Source organism: Hevea brasiliensis, chromosome 18 (assembly GCF_030052815.1).
Source record: "Hevea brasiliensis isolate MT/VB/25A 57/8 chromosome 18, ASM3005281v1, whole genome shotgun sequence".
Lineage (NCBI taxonomy): Eukaryota > Viridiplantae > Streptophyta > Magnoliopsida > Malpighiales > Euphorbiaceae > Hevea > Hevea brasiliensis.
The window spans coordinates 37570845-37593149 of record NC_079510.1 but is presented as its reverse complement, the minus strand read 5'-3'; the positions used below and the strand labels follow the sequence as shown (position 1 = coordinate 37593149).

Below are 22305 nucleotides of genomic sequence, written 5' to 3'. Positions count from 1 at the left end.
CCATGAGGATTTTGCACGATTTTCCCATGATCGTGCATCTCTAAAGCCTACAAGTTCCCCTATCACTGAGATCTCTGAGTCATGTAAATCCACTACATGCCTTGTGTCTTACTCATCCAAATGGGTTATTGATTCTGGTGCAACAGATCACATGATAGGTAATTCTAGTCTTCTATCTACTTTTCAGTCTAATCCCACTTCCTCTACTATTACTTTAGCTGATGGTTCTACTTCTTGTGTCATGGGTTCTGGAACTGCGAATCCGACTTCGTTAATTTCTTTATCATCTGTTTTGTGTCTACCAAATTTCTCTTTTAATCTACTTTCTGTTAGAAAAATTACTCGTAACTTAAATTGTTCTATTTAGTTTTTACGATCGGTGTTTGTTTGAGGATCTTACGAAAGCAGTTATTGGTAGAGGACGTGAGTTAGGTGGTCTCTACATTCTGGAAAATCATGTACCGCGATCACTTGTTTGCTCCAGTACCTTAACATCTCTTGAAGCTCATTGTAGATTGGGTCATCCTTCTTTGTCTACCATGAAGAAGTTGTGTCCTCAGTTTCAGTCTTTATCAGTACTAGAATGTGAGTCGTGTCAGTTTGCAAAACATCATCATTTGCCTTCTGTGTCTAGAGTCAATAAACGGGCTTCATCCCCTTTTGAGTTAGTTCATTCTGATGTTTGGGGTCCTTGTTCTGTTACTTCTAAAACTGGATTTCGTTATTTTGTTACTTTTGTTGATGATTACTCTCGTGTTACCTGGTTATATTTAATGAAGAATCGTTCTGAGTTGTTTTCTATCTTTTGTGCCTTTTGTAATGAAATCAAAACTCAATTTAATATTTCTGTGCTCATATTAAGAAGTGACAATGCTAAAGAATATTTTTCAGCACAATTTCAGTCTTATATGACACAAAATGGCATTCTTCATCAGTCTTCCTGTGTGGATACCCCATCCCAAAATGGCGTGGCCGAAAGAAAAAATCGGCATCTTCTTGAGGTAACTCGTGCTCTTCTTTTTCAGATGAAAGTTCCTAAACACTTTTGGGCGGATGCAGTTTCTACGGCATGTTTTTTGATCAATCGTATGCCTTCTTCTGTCCTTAATGGGGATATTCCTTATACTGCTTTGTTCCCTACAAAATCTTTGTTTCCTGTTGAACCCCGTATTTTTGGTTGTACTTGTTTTGTACGTGATGTTCGTCCACAGGTTACTAAATTGGATCCAAAGTCTCTCAAATGTGTCTTCCTTGGGTACTCCCGGATCCAAAAAGGGTATCGTTGTTTCTCTCCTACTCTTAATCGTTATCTTGTTTCTGCAGATGTCACATTTTTTGAGTCCACTCCATTTTTTTCTCAATCATCTGTGTATGAGAGTCAGGGGGAGGAAGATGATATCTTAATATATACTGTCCAACCAATGTCTAGTCCTCTCTCACAGCCTATTTCTTCCGTCTCTAAACCTACTCGGCCTCCCGTTGTTCATGTTTATTCCAGGAGATTGGAGATTCCTGACTCAGATCCTCCACCAGCTACTTCGTTGGGAGATCCTGTACCTCATACTGATCATGATTCTGATCTAGACTTACCCATTGCTCTTCGTAAAGGTAAACGTTCATGTACTTACCCTATCTCTTCTTTTGTTTCTTATAATCAATTGTCTTCTTGTTCTCGGTGTTTTGTTACTTCTTTAGACTCTATTCCCATCCCTAATACTGTTGGTGAGGCCTTTGTCTCATCTGGTGGTGTCTTGCTATGAAAGAGGAAATGGAGGCTTTAGATGCTAATGGTACATGGGAATCTGCCTTTGCCCACTTGGTAAGAAAGCTATTGGTTGCAAATGGGTATTCTGATGAAGGTAAATCCTGATGGTTCTGTGGCTAGATTAAAAGCACGCCTTGTAGCAAAAGGATATGCTCAGACATATGGAGTTGATTACTCATACACTTATTATCCTGAAGCTAAACATACTTACATTGCTTGTTTATCTCTTTAGCAGCTACATATGATTGGCCCCTGCACCAATTGGATATCAAGAATGCCTTCCTTCATGGTGATCTTCAGGAGGAGGTGTATATGGAGCAACCACCTGGGTTTGTTGCTCAGGGGGAGTTGGGTAAAGTTTGTAGGCTTCGGAAGTCTCTTTATGGCTTGAAACAAAGTCCTAGGGCCTGGTTTGGGAGATTCAGTGAAGCAGTACAGGAATTTGGTATGCAAAAGAGTAAGTGTGATCACTCAGTATTTTATAAGCAATCTGAGGCTGGTCTAATTCTCCTAGTAGTCTATGTGGATGACATTATCATCACTGGGAGTGACTCTGCAGGTATTTCATCTCTTAAAACCTTCCTCCAAACCCAGTTTCAGACCAAAGACTTGGGATTATTAAAGTATTTCTTGAGTATTGAAGTTATGAGAAGTAAGAAGGGTATTTTCTTGTCTCAAAGAAAATATGTCCTTGATCTATTGAGAGTGACAGAAAAATTAGGTGCTAAGCCTTGCAGTGCACCAATGACTCCAAATTTATAACTGTTAGCAGGGGATAGTGAGTTGTTTGAAGATCCGAGAGAATCAGGAGATTGGTAGGAAAATTGAACTACCTTCTGTCACTCGTCCCGACATTGCTTATGCCGTTAGTGTGGTAAGTCGGTTTATGTCTTCCCCAAGCTGTTGCTCATTGGGAAGCCTTGGGACAAATCTTGTGCTATCTGAAGGAGCTCGGGAAGAGGTTTGTTATATGGTAATCATGGGCATTTGAATGTTGAATGTTTTTCGGATGCCGACTAATTTGGATCTAAGGTTGATAGGAGGTCAACTCTTGGATATTGCGTTTTTGTTGGAGGAAATTTGGTGTCTTGGAAAAGCAAGAAGCGAGTGTAGTTTCTCGATCTAGTCTTTGAATCCGAATCTGAGCCATGGCACAATCAGTATGTGAGGTAATGTGGATATTTCAATTACTAGATGAGACAGGTTTTAAGACCCCCCTGCCTGCGAAATTGTGGTGTGATAATCAAGCTGCTCTCCATATTGCTTCTAATCCGGTATTTCATGAGCGGACCAAACATATTGAGATTGATTGTCACTTTGTTCGTGAAAAGATTCAACAACAGATCATCTCAACAGGACATATCAAAGCGGAGAGCGATTAGGAGATATTTTCACAAAAGCTCTGAATGGAGCTAGGACTGACTACATTTGTAACAAGTTGGGCATGATTAACATCTATGCTCCAACTTGAGGGTGAGTGTTATGGAAAGTCAATCATTATATTATTTCTGTGTATATTCTGTATTCTGTATTCCTATTTAGGATTTCTTATTTAGGATTTCTTCCTAATTAGTATAACACAATTATAGGAATCAATTGTATATAAATACCCATGTACAGATTAATTGAAATATATGAGAATCATCTCTTTCTACAATGGCTTTTCTGGATATAATCAAATTGTGATTGCACCGGAGGATCAAGAGAAGACTACATTCACTTGCCTTTTTGGAACTTTTGCTTTTAGAAGGATGCCCTTCGAGCTTTGTAATGCACCTGCCACATTTCAGAGATACATGATGAGCACATTTTCAAATTACATTGATACTTGCATTGAGGTGTTTATGGATGATTTTACTGTGTATGGTGATTCATTTGATGCATGTTTACATCATTTAACTTCTATTCTTGAGAGATGCATTGAGAAAAATCTTGTTTTGAATTTTGAGAAGTGTCATTTTATGGTGGAACAAGGGATTGTTTTGGGTCATGTTATCTCTAATAGGGGTGTTGAGGTGGATAAATCTAAAATTGATTTAATTGTGAACTTACCCTACCCCACAACTGTGAGGGAAGCACGCTTTTTTCTTGGTCATGCAGGTTTCTATCGCAGGTTCATTAAGGATTTCTCTAAGATAGCATCGCCTTTGTCTAGACTCTTACAAAAAGATGTTTCTTTTGAGTTTAGTGAAGAGTGCAAGGAGGCTTTTAACAAATTAAAATCTGCATTGACATCACCCCCTATTATCCAGGCTCCTGATTGGACAATACCATTTGAAATTATGTGTGATACGAGTAATTATGCAGTGGGAGCAGTTTTAGGGCAGCATGTTGGGAAGCTCTTTCATGTGATTTATTATGCATCCAGAACACTCAATTCAGCTCAGTGCAATTATTCTACGATCAAAAAAGAGTTTTTGGTTATAGTTTTTTCTTTAGATAAATTTCGGTCATATTTGCTTGGTTCTAAAATAATTATCTTCTCTGATCATGCAGCGTTGAAGTATCTCTTGGCAAAGAAGGAAGCAAAACCAAAGTTGATTAGATGGATCCTTCTGCTGCAAGAATTCGATCTTCAAATCAATGATAAGAAAGGAGCTAAGAACCTGGTAGCAGATCATTTGAGTAGGTTAGTGACACAAGAAGATCCGCTTCTTTTGCAAAAAGTTTTTCCTGATGAGCAGTTATTTAAATTGCAAGGTATGATCCCTTGGTATGCTGATTTGGTGAATTATTTAGTTACTAAGGTTGTGCCTTTTGATTTGAGTAGAGCTAAGAAAGAGAAATTGAAAAGTGAAGCTAAGTATTATGTGTGGGATGACCCGTATTTGTGGAAATTTTATTCAGATCAAATTATTAGGAGATGTGTTCCTGATAATAAGATTCAATCTATTCTTGCTTTTTGTTATGCCTATGCATGTGGAGGTCATTTTGGACCCAAGAGAATAGGTAGAAAAATATTAGATTGTGGTTTTTACTGGCCCACTATATTTCGTGATTCATATTTGATTTGCAAAAATTATGAACAATGTCAAAGAACAGGAAGTGTAACCCGTAGGAATGAGATGATTCAGAATCCAATACTTGTTTGTGAGATTTTTGATGTGTGGGGTATTGATATTATGGGTCCATTTCCTTCTTCTTTTGGCTTTGTTTATATTACACTTGCTGTTGATTATGTTTCGAAATGGGTGGAAGCCAAAGCCACCAGGACTGATGATTCTAAAGCTGTTGTAGATTTTATCAAGTCAAACATTTTTAGCAGGTTTGGAGTTCCTAAAGCTTTAATCAATGACCAGGGCACACATTTTTGTAATAGAACTGTTGAGGCATTATTGAGGAGATATGGGGTTTTCCATAAAATATCTATAGTTTATCACCCTCAAACACGTGGGCAAGCAGAGGTGTCTAACAGAAAGATCAAATCTATTTTGGAAAAAACAGTGAAGCCAAATAGAAAAGATTGGAGCCTTAGACTTGATGATGCTTTGTGGGCTTACAGGACTGCTTATAAGACACCCATAGGTATGTCCCCCTACAGATTGGTATTTGGTAAGTTGTATCACCTTCTTGTTGCGTTAGAACATAAGGCTTATTGGGCTATTAGACATTGTAATTTGGATTTGGATATTGCTAGTGTGGAAAGAAAATTACAATTGCAAGAATTAGAAGAAATTCGACTTGAGGCTTATGAGACTTCTAAGATCTATAAAGAAAAGACCAAGGCATTCCACGACAAACTAATTTTAAGGAAGCAGTTTTTCGTTGGGCAAAAAGTTTTATTGTATAATTCCATATTGAAGCTGATGCCTGGTAAGTTGCGTTCTCATTGGATTGGACCCTTTGTTGTTACTAATGTATTTCCTTATGGTGCAGTTGAAATTCAAAGTTTATGAACTAATAAGGTGTTCAAGGTCAACGGTCATAGACTCAAGCCATTTTATAAAGGGTTTCAGGAGCATACAATAGAGGAGCTCAAATTGAGTAACCCAATTTATGTGAACCCAATTTATGTGGATTAAGGAGCTTTGCAATGTCGAGCTAACGGCGATAAACAAAAGCGCTTCTTGGGAGGCAACCCATGGGTGGCTTGTTAGCCACAAACAGATTTGTTTTCTATCTCTTATTTTATTTTATTTTATTTTCCAGCATTTTTTTTCTTTTCTTTTGCATTTGGGCTTTACATTGGGGACAATGTAAGTTTTAAGTGTGGGGGAGGAGAAATTTGTTACTGTAATTTTTTTTAATTATTAAAATAAAATAAAATAAAATAAAATTTGTTCTCATAAGCATGATTCTTTATTAACTCTCGGAGAGAAGTGCTTTGTCCTTGAAATGACTTTTCTATTTTAGATTGAATTTTTGAGATTTTAGGCAAGGTAATAATAACTTTAATGATGGATTTTCCCTCTTCTCCATACCATAGAGCATTTTTTTCCTGCATAAATCATTTAGGCTTGATTTAATAGTGAAATAATTAGTTATGTGTGCTTTAAACTAGTGTCATGCATATTTCAGAACTTTGTTTAATCTATCAGGGCACTTTATAATATGTAGATGCATAAATTGGGGGAAATAAAAGGTTGAACTTGAAAATTGCTCCGCTATTTTAGTTAAGCAAACTAACCAAGGGTCTTCATGAACCCCATGTTAATTCTCAGGCCAAAAGCTAGCTAGGATATGAGCAATGTACTTTTCTGAAGGTGACGGTTGAAATAAAAAAAAAAGTGATAACTGTGACAAGAGAGAAGTACCAATTTTAAATTTTAAAAAAAAAGGGCATTTCTATCTCCCCTAAGATTTGCAAAGAGCTATAATTGTTATACATTGATAAAGTAGCCTTGTGTTTTGGTATCTATTGATTTAAAATTTTATGGAACTTTAATTGTGTGAGCTTAATTGATTTCAAGCCTTTTGTTTTGTGTTGGAAAACTATTAATATATTGGTATGGTGTTGATGGAATTTATTGTGATGATTATTACCTTACTTGCCTCTTCTTTCAAATTTTTAATCTTTTGTTAGAGAATGTTGTGATAGGGTGAAGTTAAGGAACTTCTAAGTAGAGTTGATTGAGAGTTTAAGTCATGCTTAAGGACAAGTATAAAATAAGTGTGGGGGAATTTGATAAGTGAATAATTTATTAATTTTACTCCCATTACATTTAGGGTTTTTAGTGTGTTTTTATGTTTAATTCAGTTGGTTAAAATATATTTATCATTTAGGTATATTTTTAAATAGTTGTGGAATAATTGTGTTAAATAGAGAAATTTTCAACATTTAACTTTTGCTGTATTTTTCAGGTATTTCTAAAGTTGTGGGTCTCCAAATTGTGTGGTGTTTAATCCATTGAAAAGCTAAGATAGAGCACTTCAAATGATAAAAAGGGACCAAAGTCCAAATCAGTATCCAGGGTTGACAGAATGAGCTATGGATCTATTGCAAAAGCCCAGACTTTATGTGTCAAGACCAGTTTCAGTATTTATTTTATATCTGGAGTTTCAGACATCCAAATGAAGCAAGCCCAAGCCCAATTAAACCTTAAGAGCTACCTCTATAACTTCTATGAAGGGCTAGATGCGAGATGAGGCCATTTTAATTGTGAAAAACGGCAATGAAGTCGTCACTATAGGCTGGACCATCTGCCTAAACCAGTCCCGATTTTTGGGCCATAACTTAGGCTGTAGACCTTGAATTTGGGCAAATGAGTACCCATTAGAAAGCTAAGAAATAGGGATACAACTTTCCTGAAGAGGGTAGAGGCAGATTCGGAAAGGAAGTTGCTAAAAATTGGCTTTGATTTCAGAGACATAAATGCAGGCTGAAAATCTGTCTTTTGAAACTTTTCCTAGTTTGGTTCCTATCTTTGACTATAAATATGTCTTTGGGCAGCAGCTAAGAGCATCCCATTCAGACCTTCATTCTCCATAGAAGACATTCATTCTCTATTCTCATTTTAGATTTCTTCTTTATTTTTCTGTAAGCCATGAACATGAGTGGCTAAGTTTTTAATTCAGTTCAAGGGATTCAAGTTCTTATGTGTGATTTGTGAGACTAGGTTCTTAATTTAATTTATGCCTTTTTGAATATCTATTGTTTTTTGATTTAATTGCTTTTGATCTATTGAATGATTTGCTAAAAAGGCCTATTAGTTAATTGTTTAATTTGATCAATTGCTAGTTCATCTTCATAATCCGTAATTGTTGTGTAAGATTGAACATGAGTAGCAATTAGGTTTTATTGATTATGATCCAAGTTTTCAATAAAAACCTAAAGAAACAATAAGATGGATTAAATGATTTATGCTTTATAAATTGTTGTTCAGCTTAACTACTTCCTATTCTTAAAGCAGTTATTAATTTGATGAGGATTGTTTAATACCAATTCAGTTAATAAATGGAGTCAACAAGAGTGCTGGGCTCAACGTTTATGGAGTTCGGCCAAGGCTAAGAAAATGAGGAAGAAGACCATTTTCTTCCTTTTAATAGACTTTTATCTCTTATTTTATGTGTTTCCAAGTTTTAATTGGGTGGTGAATTTTAATTACATCATTATGACATGGCCATGATGTCATAATTCTAATTAAATTTCATTTATTTGTATTTTTCTTTCTTCTTTCTTTTAATTATTTTTAATTAAATTGTTATCAATATTTATTCACATTTTATGTCATCCATAAGGCCCTAAGGCAATGCCCCAGTGATTCCGTTTGACGTGGTGAAAAGCTCCCTAAAAGATGGGTGTCGCAACGTATTTTGCAATTGCCAAGCAATTCACACCGAAGTGGAAAGGTGAGGAGTCGCCATTCTAATTTTTGCAGGAAAAATAGAGAAAACCTTTTATTATATTTTCAAAACTTTTGTTTTAAGGAAAATGATATACTTCTATTCCAGATATTCAAGGTTCGAGGTTCTTATACGTGTGGAGAAGGTATTAGGCATCCCACATCATCCCAAAAGGGTAGATGGATTTAAGAATGTGTTTAAATAAATTAATGTCAATAATTTGAAATGGAGCTTAATTTATAATATTGGTTCATTGCATTTGATCAAAAATATAAATGTAGAAATGCTTAAATATCTTACTATTAGGGTAAGTCAAATACACAAGTAAGTGAAGCGATTCTAAAAGTGAATTTTGACTCCATTTAATCTTTGTTTTACTTTTATTTTTTTGAAAACTTTTATTTTAAAAGAGGCTCCTAAATTTGGCAATTAATTTGATTTTAATATGAAATTTTATTTGAAAATTAAATTTGGTTTGAAAAGTAAATTCTGCTTGAAAATTAAATTGAGCTTTTAAAAATTTGTTGAAATATAATTCCACCTAAAATGAAATTATCTCAAAAAATGACTTATAAATTAAAATTTTTTTGGAAATTGGATTAATTTGAAAATTAAAATATGTTTGAAATTGAAAATGGATTTTAAAATAGATTTTTTTGGTTTTAAGATTTTTATTTTTTATTTTTATTTTTTTTAAACCATATTATTAAAAAAATAGAAGCCAATTATTTTTAAGAAATTGAATTTTTGTTTTATTTTAAAAAAGTTTCAGTTGTTTTCATTAAATACAAATATTGTTAAAAGGAGTCAAACATATGTGATTCAGGTGATGCCTACTTAATATTTTACTAATTTCCTCCCTTTCCTTGATGAAAACTTTAATACCAGGAAATGTGTCATTTAGTTCCTAGGGATTTCGATAGACTGTGAAAACTTTCAACTCCCCATTGTAAATCCCATCATCGGTGTCCGAATGACTGAGGGTGTTATGTGTGTGGTGCACCTAATCATATACAAATGCAAATTATGCGTTGAACATGTATATTACTTACAAATTAATCGAGAGATTTAGCAAGATGCTCCCAAAAGCTGGTTTTTCCAAAAGTTTGTAGCTCTCGACTGGTTAAATAATTTCCATATAATAATAATATTGCTTTTAAATTTATTATTGTCTTTAGAATAGTTTAAGAAAAATTAATTTAATTATTTTGTTTAATTGGGTATAAGACGAAATTATCATTATGCCTAATAAACCATTAATTTTTATTTCTTTAGGTTCGAGATGCAATTATCATCGAACTCATGATCTTTATTTTATTTTGTGAGATTTTAGATGAAATTATTAAAACTTCAATTATTTTAGTTTTATTTGATTTATAGAGCTTAAGATGGAATTATCATTAAACTCTAAATCTTGATTATTATCTAACTTATAAGATTTAAGATAAAATTATCATTAAACCTTAAAAGATTTTATATGCTTTATTTCAAATTTATAGGATTTAAGATGAAATTATTATTAAACTATTATTTTTATATTTTAAATCCTAAGGTCTAAGATGCAATTATCATTAAACTTTAAATAATTAATTCCAAATTTTGTACTTAAAAAAATCTAAAATGATATTATCATTAGACCTAAAATTATTTTAATTTTGTATTTTAATGCATTTTATGGGGTTTAAGGTTATAATTATATTTAGGTGATGAAACTATCAACCAACCCAACAAATTTAATTAACGATTGATTTCTTTTTTTTTTTTTAAATGTTTAAGGTGAAATTACCATCAAATACTAATTAAGGTCTATGATGAAATTATCAATAAACCAAAAGATTTAATTAATTCATTTCCATTAGACTTTAATACGGCTTAAGAAGAATTTTCCATTAAAACCCACAATTTAGGTTAATTATTTTATTTTAATAGGTTTAGGGTAACATTACTATTAAACCTAAAATATTAATTATAAAATTTTATTTTAAATAGGATTTAAAGTGAAATTACCATTAAACCCCAAAACATTAATTTAGATTGTTATCTTTAGAATATGTGATAAAATTATCAATAAGCCCAATAAATTAATATGATTTTATGAGGTTTAAGATACATTTATCATTAGACCGAATATCTTGTTCCTTTAATCCAATTTGCTCATGTCCAATTTATTTTTTATTTTTAGGATTTATGATTAAATTATCAATAAATACCAACCAATCTTTTAATTAATATTTTTAGTCACAAGGTTTAAGATGCAATTATCAATAGACCTAGAATAATTAATATCAAATTCATGATAAACAGGGTCTAAGATAAAATTATCATTAGACATAAAATATTTTAATTGTTACTTGATTTATAGAGTTGAAACTCAAAAAAAAAAAAAAATCTCATAGTTTGATTTAATAATTATATATTTTATTTAGAGGACTTGAGATTAAATTTTATTAGACCCAAGCAAGCCTTTTGATTAATCTAAGGTACAATTATCATTAGATTTCAATATCTTGATTTATTAATTTAAATCTTATGGGGCTTCGGGTGCAATTATCTCTAAGCCATAACATTATTATCACAAATTAGGATGGGAAAGACTAGATCCAGCTAGTGCATTGCCCATAAGACTCCATTAACTATAATTGCATGAATCTAACAATTAGTCTAACAAAATTAGTCATTTAAGTCCATAAATGCCAAATAATCATTATTGTAATCAACAAAATATTTTTTACAAAGTAAAAGATTGCAGTCCATACAAGCAAAGTTGTAAGTCATTCGAATGACCCTTGATGCACTATATTTATTCACTCATTTACAACTACAAAACTTTAATCAACCAGGAGATGCTTAAAATATTAGAGCTCTTCAATCACTTCAAGAATAAAATGTTGTCCAAAGATCCCTCATTATGAATCCAATTCCCAATAATCATGTACTAATAAAGGGGGCAAGAAATTTCACTCCACATAAATTACATAATCATTTTATGCCAATGAAAAATAAAAAATGAGAAAATGATAGGTGTTCAAGCAAATCAAGAGACCCAACAAAGATCTCAAAATAACATTTCGTTCTTCATATTAACATAAAATATGACAATAAAGATACCTTTTCTTAAGTCATAGAAATTGTCAAAGAACAAGAAAATCATCAAATGATAAACACATTAGTACTAAAATACATCATTTAGCTATTTTCCATTATCACACAACAATATTAAAAAATTTATGATATTTAGAAAAAAAAATAATAAAAAACAAACCCCTCTCCTTCTTACCAAAACATCAATCGAGACTAAAATGAGAAAGAAGAAGCCGCGATGGTGTAAGATAACCGAAGATGAAGTTGTCTGAAATGGATTTCACGTCTGGTCCTGCCAAAATCTACTAGAGTTGACGTGATGAGAAGGTAGAATGGGTCTTGGGTCTACTTGCGATGGGATGAAGGACAGAGATTTTAAGATAAACCTGATTGATCGTCCCTTTTCCTCTCTTATGGGTGTGGGTTTTTATTAGAGAATATTGTATCGATAACAGAAACGTGAAGAAGAGGAGGGGTTTTTTACAGATAGCTAAGAAGCTTTGGGAGTTTAACAAAAAATTAATTTATCCTTAATTAATATCTATTTAAATTAATTTCTATCCTTTTCAGCTTCTCCTAAAAATTTAAAATGGGAGGATATCCCACTTAAAGGCCAAAATTAAGATTTAATAAAATATTTTTCTCTTTCTAAAAAAAAAAAGGAAAATAAAATTCAGGATAAATTGAAGATGTGAGATCAAAAATCAAAATTAAATCTAAATAATTAATCTCATTCACTTTTAAATTTCTCTTTTTAATTAAATGACAAAAATAAAATTACTATTTGAAATTTAAAATTAAAATTAAAATTAAAATTAAAATTTTTTAAAAAATGAAGATAAAAACGTAGTAAAGATTAATATCAAATTGTCAACTAAAATTGAAACCAAAATCCAAAACAAATTCATTTTTCTTTTTTACTTTTATTTTATTTTCTATTCTCTCTCATTTTATTTTTTAAATTTCAATTAAATAAATAAAATAAAATTACTATTTGAGAACTAAAATAAAAAAAAGGAAAATGAAAAGAAAGATTAAAATTGAAAATGTCAAGTAAAATTGAGACAGAAATTTGAAAATAAACTAATTATTTTTCACTTTCCTATTTTATTTTAGATCCAGACAAAATATAGTATTTATAGCTGCCCCTCTTTACATGTTTTCTGTTAGAGAAAAGAAGAAAAGTAATTTCTAGTTTCCTCAAGATAGGAAACATGTAAAGACAAAAGACGTATATTTTGGACAGGTGAAATCAAAAGGCAAAGTAAATAAATTAAAAGAAGAAAAATTGGAATTTAAAAATAGAGAAGAAACAAGCTAGGTAAGAGAAATTTAAAGTATGATGCAAAATTATGGACACTAAAGTCCGAAAAGTAAAAGAATTTTCTAATTTTATCAGAATAGGAGACATAAGAAGGTATAATCTCATATTTTGGATGAAAGGGAATAAATAATGAACAACTTGAGCTCAACAGAAACTTAAATGTAGAAAATTTAAAGATCAACATAGCTCAATAGAAATTTAAAAGTGAAAATTTCATGAGCGACATGACACAGCAAAATTTGAAAACGGAAAATTTAAAGAGTGACGCAACTTTACAGAAATTTAAAAAGCATGAATTGGAGGAGCGACATAGCTCAATAGAAATTTAAATGAAAGACATGAAAGAGCGACATAGCTCAACAAAAATTTAAAAACAATACAAAAATTTGAAGGGCGACGTAGCCCGGAAAAAATTTGAATGCAGGAATTAAAAGAGTGACATAACTCAATAGAAATTTAAAAACAATACAAAAAATTGAAGGGCGACGTAGCCTAACAAAAATTTAAATGTAGGAGTTGAAAGTGCGACGTAGCTCAACAGAAATTTAAAGGGCGACGTAGCCTCATAGAAATTTAAATGCAGGAGTTGAAAGAGCGACATAGCTCAACAGAAATTTAAAAACAAAAATTTAAAGGGCAACGTAGCCAGACGGAAATTTAAATGTAGGAGTTGAAAGAGCGACATAGCTCAACAGAAATTTAAAAACAAAAATTTAAAGGGCAACGTAACCTGACAAAAATTTAAATGCAGGAGTTGAAAGAGCGACATAGCTCAACATAAATTTAAAAAATGAAATTTAAATGCATGAGTTGAAAGAGCGACATAGCTTAATAGAATTTTAAAAGTAGAAATTTAAGGGCGACATAGCTTGACAGAAATTTAAATGTAGGAATTGAAAGAGCGACATAACTCAATAGAAATTTAAAAGCAATATGAAAATTTGAAGGGCAACATAGCCCAACAAAAATTTAAATGCAAGAATTGAAAAAAATTTAATTACCTATAGTTTTTTGAATAATTTGCCTCCTAAATTCATTAAAGTATTTGCTCACTTAAGGAAAACCTGAATAATTAAATATAGTCTTGATTTAAGGCCTATAAAATAGTGTAAGATCTTAAAGAAACTCTAGTAAAGGATCCTTTTACTTGCAAGAGCTTACTGGACATTAAGCTTCAAGCCAAAACAGAGACAGAGGGTCAATCCCAATAGAACCTGAAGGACTTGTACACTTTTTTTGGGCATTTATCGAGAACACCCTTTTCGGATTCCCCCCTTCAAGGCTTTCTTTTCCTTTTACTCTCTTTTTCAAGTCTTCAACTTTCGCTCATTTTGCAGAGAGCGCCCTTTCAGGTTTTCACTCTCTTTTCCTCATTTTGCCAAGGACGACATTCGGGTTTTCATCCTTGAGTTTTTTTTTTATTTTTTATTTTTGCTAGAGCTTGGGAAACTTTTTCTATCAATTGCTGCCCTAGTCGAGTTTGGCCTCTTGCCCTTATATCTACATGTTTAAGCCATTAGAGAAATCCATTTATCCTTTGTATCTACGTGTTCAAGTTATCAAGAAATCTTTCCAACACTATTCAAAAATCAAGAACATAATGTCACTTGAATTTGTAATCTCTTATTTTATGATCAAGCATTAGTAAGAAAAACAACACAATTTTCATGAGAAAATATGATAGGTGAAGGAAAAAGATGATGACAAAAGTGTTACTTTATTCACATTGGATAGACTTGTATAAGGATTAGGAGCAAGAATATGGTTTATGACTTTGAACAGGAAGTGGTAGACAATCTCTGAAATTCGGCAGATTAACTTTTAAAACCTCTTCTTGCCATGAATGCCAGCAACCCTATCTCTTTGTTAATTCGATTCTTCTGAAGAGTGCCTTAGTGCTTGAATCTCTAGATTTGGCAAACCCTAACATTTCAACTGTCATACTAATCTCCCTTATTCCTCCAAAGTATCGAAGATGTCCTTTTGGGTTTTCATCCTCGTATGCTTTTCTTTTTCACTTTATTTCTATTTTTTCTCTCCTTTTATAGGACTCCTTTTCAGGTTTTCGCCCCTCTCTCATTTCGCAGGGAGTGCCCTTTTGAGTTTTCACCCTCTTTCACTCATTTTGCCAAGGATGCCCTTTCGGATTTTCATCCTTGTATTTTTTTTTTTTAGCCATAATACCTCTTTACCGCATCTGAGTTTACTGGGTTTGGCAATGCCTTTCTGTCCATGTGTGTTAATATTAGAGCTCCTCTCGAAAATGATTTCTTGACTACATAAGGACCTTTATAAGCCGGTGTCCATTTTCCTCTCAGATCACTTTGATTCAACAAAACTTTCTTCAAAATAATGTCTCTAGGTTGAAACTCTTGAGCACGAACTTTCTTATCAAATGCTAGAGCCATTTGACTTTGGTACAATTGACCATGACACACAGCAGCCAACCATTTTTCATCAATCAAGTTGAGTTAATCCAACCACGTTTGAACCCACTCCATGTCATCTAATTCTGCTTCTGTCAAAATCCTCAATGAAGGTATCTCTACCTCTATTAACGAGACTGCTTCTATTCCATATACTAGTGAGTATGAAGTTGCCTTAGTAAAAGTTCTTGTCGTAGTCTGGTATGCATGTAGAACAAATGGGAGTACTTCGTGCCAATCCCTATACGTGATTGTCATTTTCTCAATTATCTTCTTAAGATTCTTATTTTCGGCTTCTACTGCCCCATTTATCTGTGGCCAGTATGGTGATGAATTGAGATGATGAATTTTATACTGATCACACAAATCTTTGACTTTTGAGCCATTCAAGTTTTTTGCATTGTCAGTTATAAGCTTAAGGAAGGCCATATCTACAGATAATATTCCATTTAAGAAATTTCACTATTGCATTCTGAGTAACACTAGCATATGATTCTGCTTCAACCCATTTAGTAAAGTAATCGATATCAACAAGAATAAACTGATGCCCATTTGATGCTTTTGGAGTGATTGGACTAATAACATCCATGCCCCACATTGCAAAGTGCCACGGGGCTACTAAATTGAAGAGCTGATGAGGAGGAGAATTTATTTTATTAGCATAAATTTGGCACTTATGACATCTTCAAAAATACTCAATACAATCCTTTTCCAAGGTAAGCTAAAAATAACCTCAACAGAGAATCTGTCTAGCCATCATGTGTCCATTAGCGTGTGTTGCATAATTCCCCTCATGCGTTTCAAATAGAATCTTCTTAGCTTCTTTTGCATTAATGATAAGTGCATAATTTATTAATTTTACTCCCCTCACATTTAGTATTTCTAGAATATTTTTATGTTTAATTCAGTTGGTTAAGTATATTTATCATTTAGGCATATGTTTAGATAGTTGTTGGAATAATTGTGTTAAATGAAGAAATTTTCAGCATTTGACCTTTGCTGTATTTTTCAGGTATTTCTAAAGTTATGGGTCTCCAAATTGATTGCTGATTAATCCATTGAAAAGCTAAGATAGAAAACTTCAAATAATAAAGAGGAACCAAAGCCCAAATCAGTCTCCAAGGTTGATAAAATAAGCTATGGATCTATTGCAAAAGCCCACACTTGATTGTCACGACCAGTTTCAGTATTTATTTTGTATCTGGAGTTCTAGAGGTCCAAATGAAGCAAGCCTAAGCCCAATTGAACCTTAAGAGCCACCTCTACAACTTCTATGAAGGGCTAAACCCTTTATCTGAACCAGTCCCAGTTTTTGGACCATAACTTGGGCTGTAGACCTCAGATTTAGGCAAATGAGTACCCGTTGGAAAGCTAAGAAATAGGGCTACAACTTTCATGAAGAGGGTAGAGATAGATTCAGAAAGGAAGTCACTGAAAAATGGCTTTGATTTCAGAGACGTGAATGCAGGTGGAAAATCTATCTTTTGAATTTCAAAACTTTTCCTAGTTTGGTTCCTATCTTTGGGATTAGGTTTTTGATTATAAATGCGTCTTTGGGTAGCAGCTAAAACACATCCATTCAGTAGCCTCTTGACATCAAAAACACCTTCATTCTCCATTCACATCCATAGTTTTAGATTTCTTCATTATTTCTTGATTTTTCTGTAAGCCATGAGCGGCTAAGTTTTAATTCAGTTCAAAGGATTCTAGTTCTTATGCTTGATTTGTGAGACCAAGTTTTCAATTTAATTTATATCTTTTTGAATATCTATTGTTTTCTGATTTCATTGTTTTTGATCTATTGAATGAATTGCTAAAAGGCCTATTAGTTAATTGTTTGATGAGATCAATTGCTAGTTTATCTTCATAATCTGTAATTTTTATGTAAGATTGAACGTGAGTAGCAATTAGGTTTTATTGATTATAATCCAAGTTTTCGATAATAACATAAGGAAACAATAGGATGAATTAAATGATTTATGTTCAGCTTAACTACTTCCTTTTTTTAAAGCAATTATTAATTTGATATGGATTGCTTAATGCCAATTTAGTTAATAATTAAAATCAATAAGAGTGCTGGGCTCGAGTTGATGAGTATAGAGAAGTTAGGGGTTTTACCTCGCTGTTTGGTAAATCTACATTAAGTATTCAATAAGAGATAATTGTATTTCTTTTGTCTATGATCAAATCAATGCATTGGAATGCAAATTACCTTAGACTGAAGTTTGTTTAATTTAAGATTTTCATAATTAATTTTAGTTCTTAATTTCTGATTTTTAATTTCTTCTTTGGACTGCGAATTACCCTCCAACCTTTGTTTCTTTTTCCATTACACAAGTGTACGAAATTTAATAATTCAGTCTCTAGGGTTTGACCTGGATTTACCACTTATTACAAAAAATATTTCATAACCGGTAATTTCAGTTAATTTAATTTCTGGTGGATTCGACAGCCTTCAATCAACACAGCGTAACAATTCCCCATCAAAATTCCTTTTGTACAGGATTTCCCCGCTAGGAAAATATCCTAAAGACATTCTTCCGATCATTCTCCTGTCATATTTGCTTGCTTCTTGTGGGTATTCCCTTGTCTTGATATATTGTTGAATATTATAATACCAGGGCTTCCCATCCACTTCTTCGATCATCAAGCAATAAGCAGGGTTATCTCTGGCCTTTATAAGAAGAATATGTACTCCTTTACCTTCCTTAATTTGTGCCATGACAGCTAGTATTGCTAGAGCATCGATAAACTGATTCTTGTCACGACTTAAATGAGTAAAAGTAATCTCATCAAATTTCTTAATTAATTCAATGAGATATTTCTGGTATCGAATCAACTTCAGATCTCGAGTCAGCCATTCCCCTTTCACTTGATAAATTATTAAAACTGAGTTGCCATATAATTCTAACTTTTTGATTTTCATTTCAATGGCTGCTTGTAAACCACTCACACAAGCTTCATATTCAGTGACATTGTTTGTACATTCAAATTTTAATTTTACTGCAGTTGGGAAATGCTTTCCATCCGGAGATACCAAGACTGATCCGATTCCACTACCTGTTAAACTGACTGCTCCATCAAAATACATTTGCCAGACATCACTCTGCTCTCCCATTTCTTCCTCTACAGTATTTACATACTCATCCGGGAATTCAAAATCCAAAGCTTCATATTCCTCAATTGGATTTTCTGCCAAGAGATCTGCTATAATACTTCCCTTTACATCCTTTCTGGTCATATAGACAATATCATATTGGGACAGTATGACTTGCCACTTGGCTATTCTCCCTGGTAGATATGGACTTTCAAACACATACTTGATTGGATCCATTCTGAAAATGAGCCAAGTTTTGTAATTTAACATATAATGCTTGAGGCGATTAGCAGTCTAAGCTAGTGCACAACAAGTTCTCCCAACAAATGAATACCGAGCTTCACAATCATTGAACTTTTTGCTCAGATAGTAAATAGCCCTTTCTTTCTTGCTAGAATCATCATGTTGCCCCAAAACACATCCCATTGAGACCTGAAGAACTGCCATGTACAAGATTAATGGTCTGCCTGAAATAGGTGGGACCAGAATGGGTGAATTTGATAAGTAATTCTTAATCTTCTCAAATTCTTAATCTTCTCAAATGCCTCCTGGCAATCATCGTTCCAAGTAGCAAAGTTGTTTTTTCTTAATAACTTGAAAATTGGTTCAGCTTTGGCTATGAGATTAGAAATGAATCGGGAAATGTAATTCAGTTTCCCAAGAAAGCTTCGAACTTCCTTTTCAGTCTACGGTGCTGGCATCTCCTGGATAGCTTTGACCTTATCAGGGTCAATTTCAATTCCTTTCTCACTAACAATGAATCCTAACAATTTTCCCGATTTTACCCCAAAGACACACTTTGTAGGATTCAGTTTTAGTCTGTATTTCCTCAATCTTTCGAACACTTTTCGCAACACTGCCACATAGCTTTCTGCTCCTCTTGATTTAATAATCATATCATCCATATAAACTTCAACTTCTTTGTGCATCAAGTCATGAAACAAAGTAACCATAGCACGCTGATATGTTGGCCCGACATTCTTAAGCCCAAATGGCATGACTTTATAGCAGAAAACTCCCCACTGGGTGATGAAAGCTATCTTTTCCTTATCTAGCTCATCCATTAGAATCTGATTATAACCAGAGGCTCCATCAACACAAGAACACCTGCCCAAACCTGCGGCATTGTCAACTAGTACATCGATATGTGAGAGAGGAAAATCATCCTTTAAGCTAGCTTTATTGGGATCTCTATAATCCACACATACCCTCACTTTATTGTTTTTCTTTATTACTGGAACCACGTTGGCCACCCACTCAGGATATTTTACCACTTCTAGAAACCCAGCATCATATTGCTTTTTGACTTCATCCCTAACCTTTATCAACATGTCCAGATGCATTCTTCTAAGTCTTTGCTTCACAGGAATCGTCCTTGGGGCCAGAGGGATTTTGTGGGTTACAATGCGTGGATCAACTCCTGGCATGTCATCATAAGTCTAGGAAAATACATCTAGGAACTCTTTGAGTAATGAAACCATTTCATTCATCTCCTCATTATCTATGACTTTCAACTCCTTTTTATCCTCTTCTGTTCCCAAATTCAACATGTTCATTCCGTCACCATAAGGTATTAGACTAGGCTTATCTATTTGTAGTTGCTTAACTATTTCTTTTAGAGGTGTACACTCTTCTTCCCCATCAACATTGTTGTCCTCCATGAAAATTAAATGTTTATCAAAGTTAATCTAGGGAATATCCATATTGATTGAATTATTACTTTAAATATTGGGCCTGAAAAATAATGAAAAAGGAGAAGTCAATTGTTGGCTTGGAAAGAAGAATGAAACATAAGAAACAGGATTTGAAAGATGCACTGTTTTTATTAAAGCAAAATCATAAAATAAGGTCCATTTACATAAGACCCACTCAACACCATGGACTAAGTAATCAAGGGGTTGGTAACATCACATATATTACTTTAAAAATAATGCTGGAGCATCCTCTTCTTCCCAATTGTTCAGCTGCTCGCCTTCTTGCATAGGCCCAATCAACGAATCATAGCTCTAACTTGGCTTAAGAACATTAATGGATAATTTTGACAGAGACCCCTTAATCTCTTCAGTGATATCTTGAATCACTGGGAGTGGACGAGCTGCTTGAGTGGCTAAGAGGAAAGTCTCTTGAATGTGAGGGATAACCATCTTCTCATCATAAAATTGGTCAAAGTGTCGATCTCTTAGAATATGCTTCATCTAGGGCTTCTTATCAAACAAACCATTTTCACTGTACCTTAACCCAAAATGCCCTTCTCTCTTAGTCATAGTAATAAGTTCTGCTATCCCTTGTAGCCTAATGCCCAAGCCTTTTCCCTTTTGATATCCACTCTTTAAAATCACCTTTGCCACCATGTTGGACACCTCTAGAGTATGCCTAGGTATACCTGCTAATTCTAGTGCTTGAAAAGAACTTTCAAGCGCTTGCTCAGTTATTTCTATATAAGGGATCGATTGAGGTTTAGTAACTAGCATTGCTTCTTCCCCCTTGATTTTTACTAGCTTTCCATTAGCAACATACTTAATTCTTTGATGCAAGGAGGAAGATACAACATTAGCCAAATGTATCCATGGTCTACCCAGCAACATCATATAGGTAGGCTCAATATCCATTACTTGAAAAATGACATTAAAAGTACAAGCCCCAACATGTAATGGCAGTTCAATGTCCCCTAACACCTCTCTTTTGGTCCTGTCAAAGGCTCTAACTACCATATTGCTTAAATGCATCAGAGAAGGTTCAATAGGAAGTTTAGCCAAAATAGCACTTGGTAATACATTAAGAGTAGATCCATTATCAACCAAAACTTTGGCTATCATGCATCCCTTACATTTTACGGTGATATGTAAAGCCTTAGTGTGCTTTAACCCAGCTAGGTCAATTTCATCATCGGAGAAAGTCACAAAATTCGAAGCTTGAATTTGCCCCATAATTTTCTCAAACTTTTCAGGAGAAATATCAGGAATAATGTAAGCCTGATCTAACACCCTCTGTACTGCTTGTCGATCCATTTCTAAAGTCAAAATCAAGGTTAAAAGTGAAATTCTGGCTGGTGTTTTTTTTAGCTGGTCAACCACACTATAATCACTTTCTTTCATCACTTGTAGCAACAATTCCCCTTCGTCTTTCTTTTCACTTGCCTCCCCCTCTTCTTTTTTTTGGGCACTTCTTCTGTACTCTCAGTTGATTCTCCTACCTTTGCTTTCCCTTTCTTGGCCCTTTCAGCCTCTTTTGAGCCATAGCAACTTCCACTTCTAGTGATATACTCTATTTCCCCTTCTTCAGCAACTAAACTACCTTGAGGGTAAGGAGGTTAAAACTCAGTCTTAAGCTCAATTTGGTTATTAGGTAAGCTTAAGTGACCGTCAAGGTAAGATGGCCCAATGTAAATTATTTTAAGGCTTGGAGATGTATTTAAATGTAGGCTAGATGACACAGCAAGTGAGGCAAAAGTGGGATTACTCAAAGGTGGAAAGGGAGTGCTAACCATAGCAGACTGGGTAAATATCTGGTAATTATAATTCCAAGGTACAACATGAGTGTTAGTGACGGGGAGTTGAGTAGGAGCTTTAATAACTACTTGAGGTGATGACATGATGGGAACGATGAATGAGATTCTGGGGCCACTAATTGATCTCGAAGTGGGTTTAGCTGACTCATTAGCATTTACTTCCTATTCTCTTTCCAAACTTCCTTTTTGACACCTCAGAATTTTAAAATCTAGAAGTCTCAAGACCTCCTCTTTAAACCGATTACAACTACTGATGTCATGACCTCGAGCTCCCCTATGAAAGCTACAACTCAATTCTAGCTGATTCCCAATAAACTTTTC

General features: G+C 33.6%; 1 protein-coding gene across 1 annotated transcript; it reads right to left on the bottom strand.

The window, feature by feature from the left end:
- Positions 1-17834: 17834 nt before the first annotated feature.
- On the bottom strand, positions 17835-18713 carry LOC110660221 (uncharacterized). Its single transcript, XM_021818437.2, has one exon. It carries the CDS (start codon positions 18711-18713, stop codon positions 17835-17837), a length of 879 nt encoding a protein of 292 aa, XP_021674129.2.
- Between the last annotated feature and the right edge of the window lie 3592 nt (positions 18714-22305).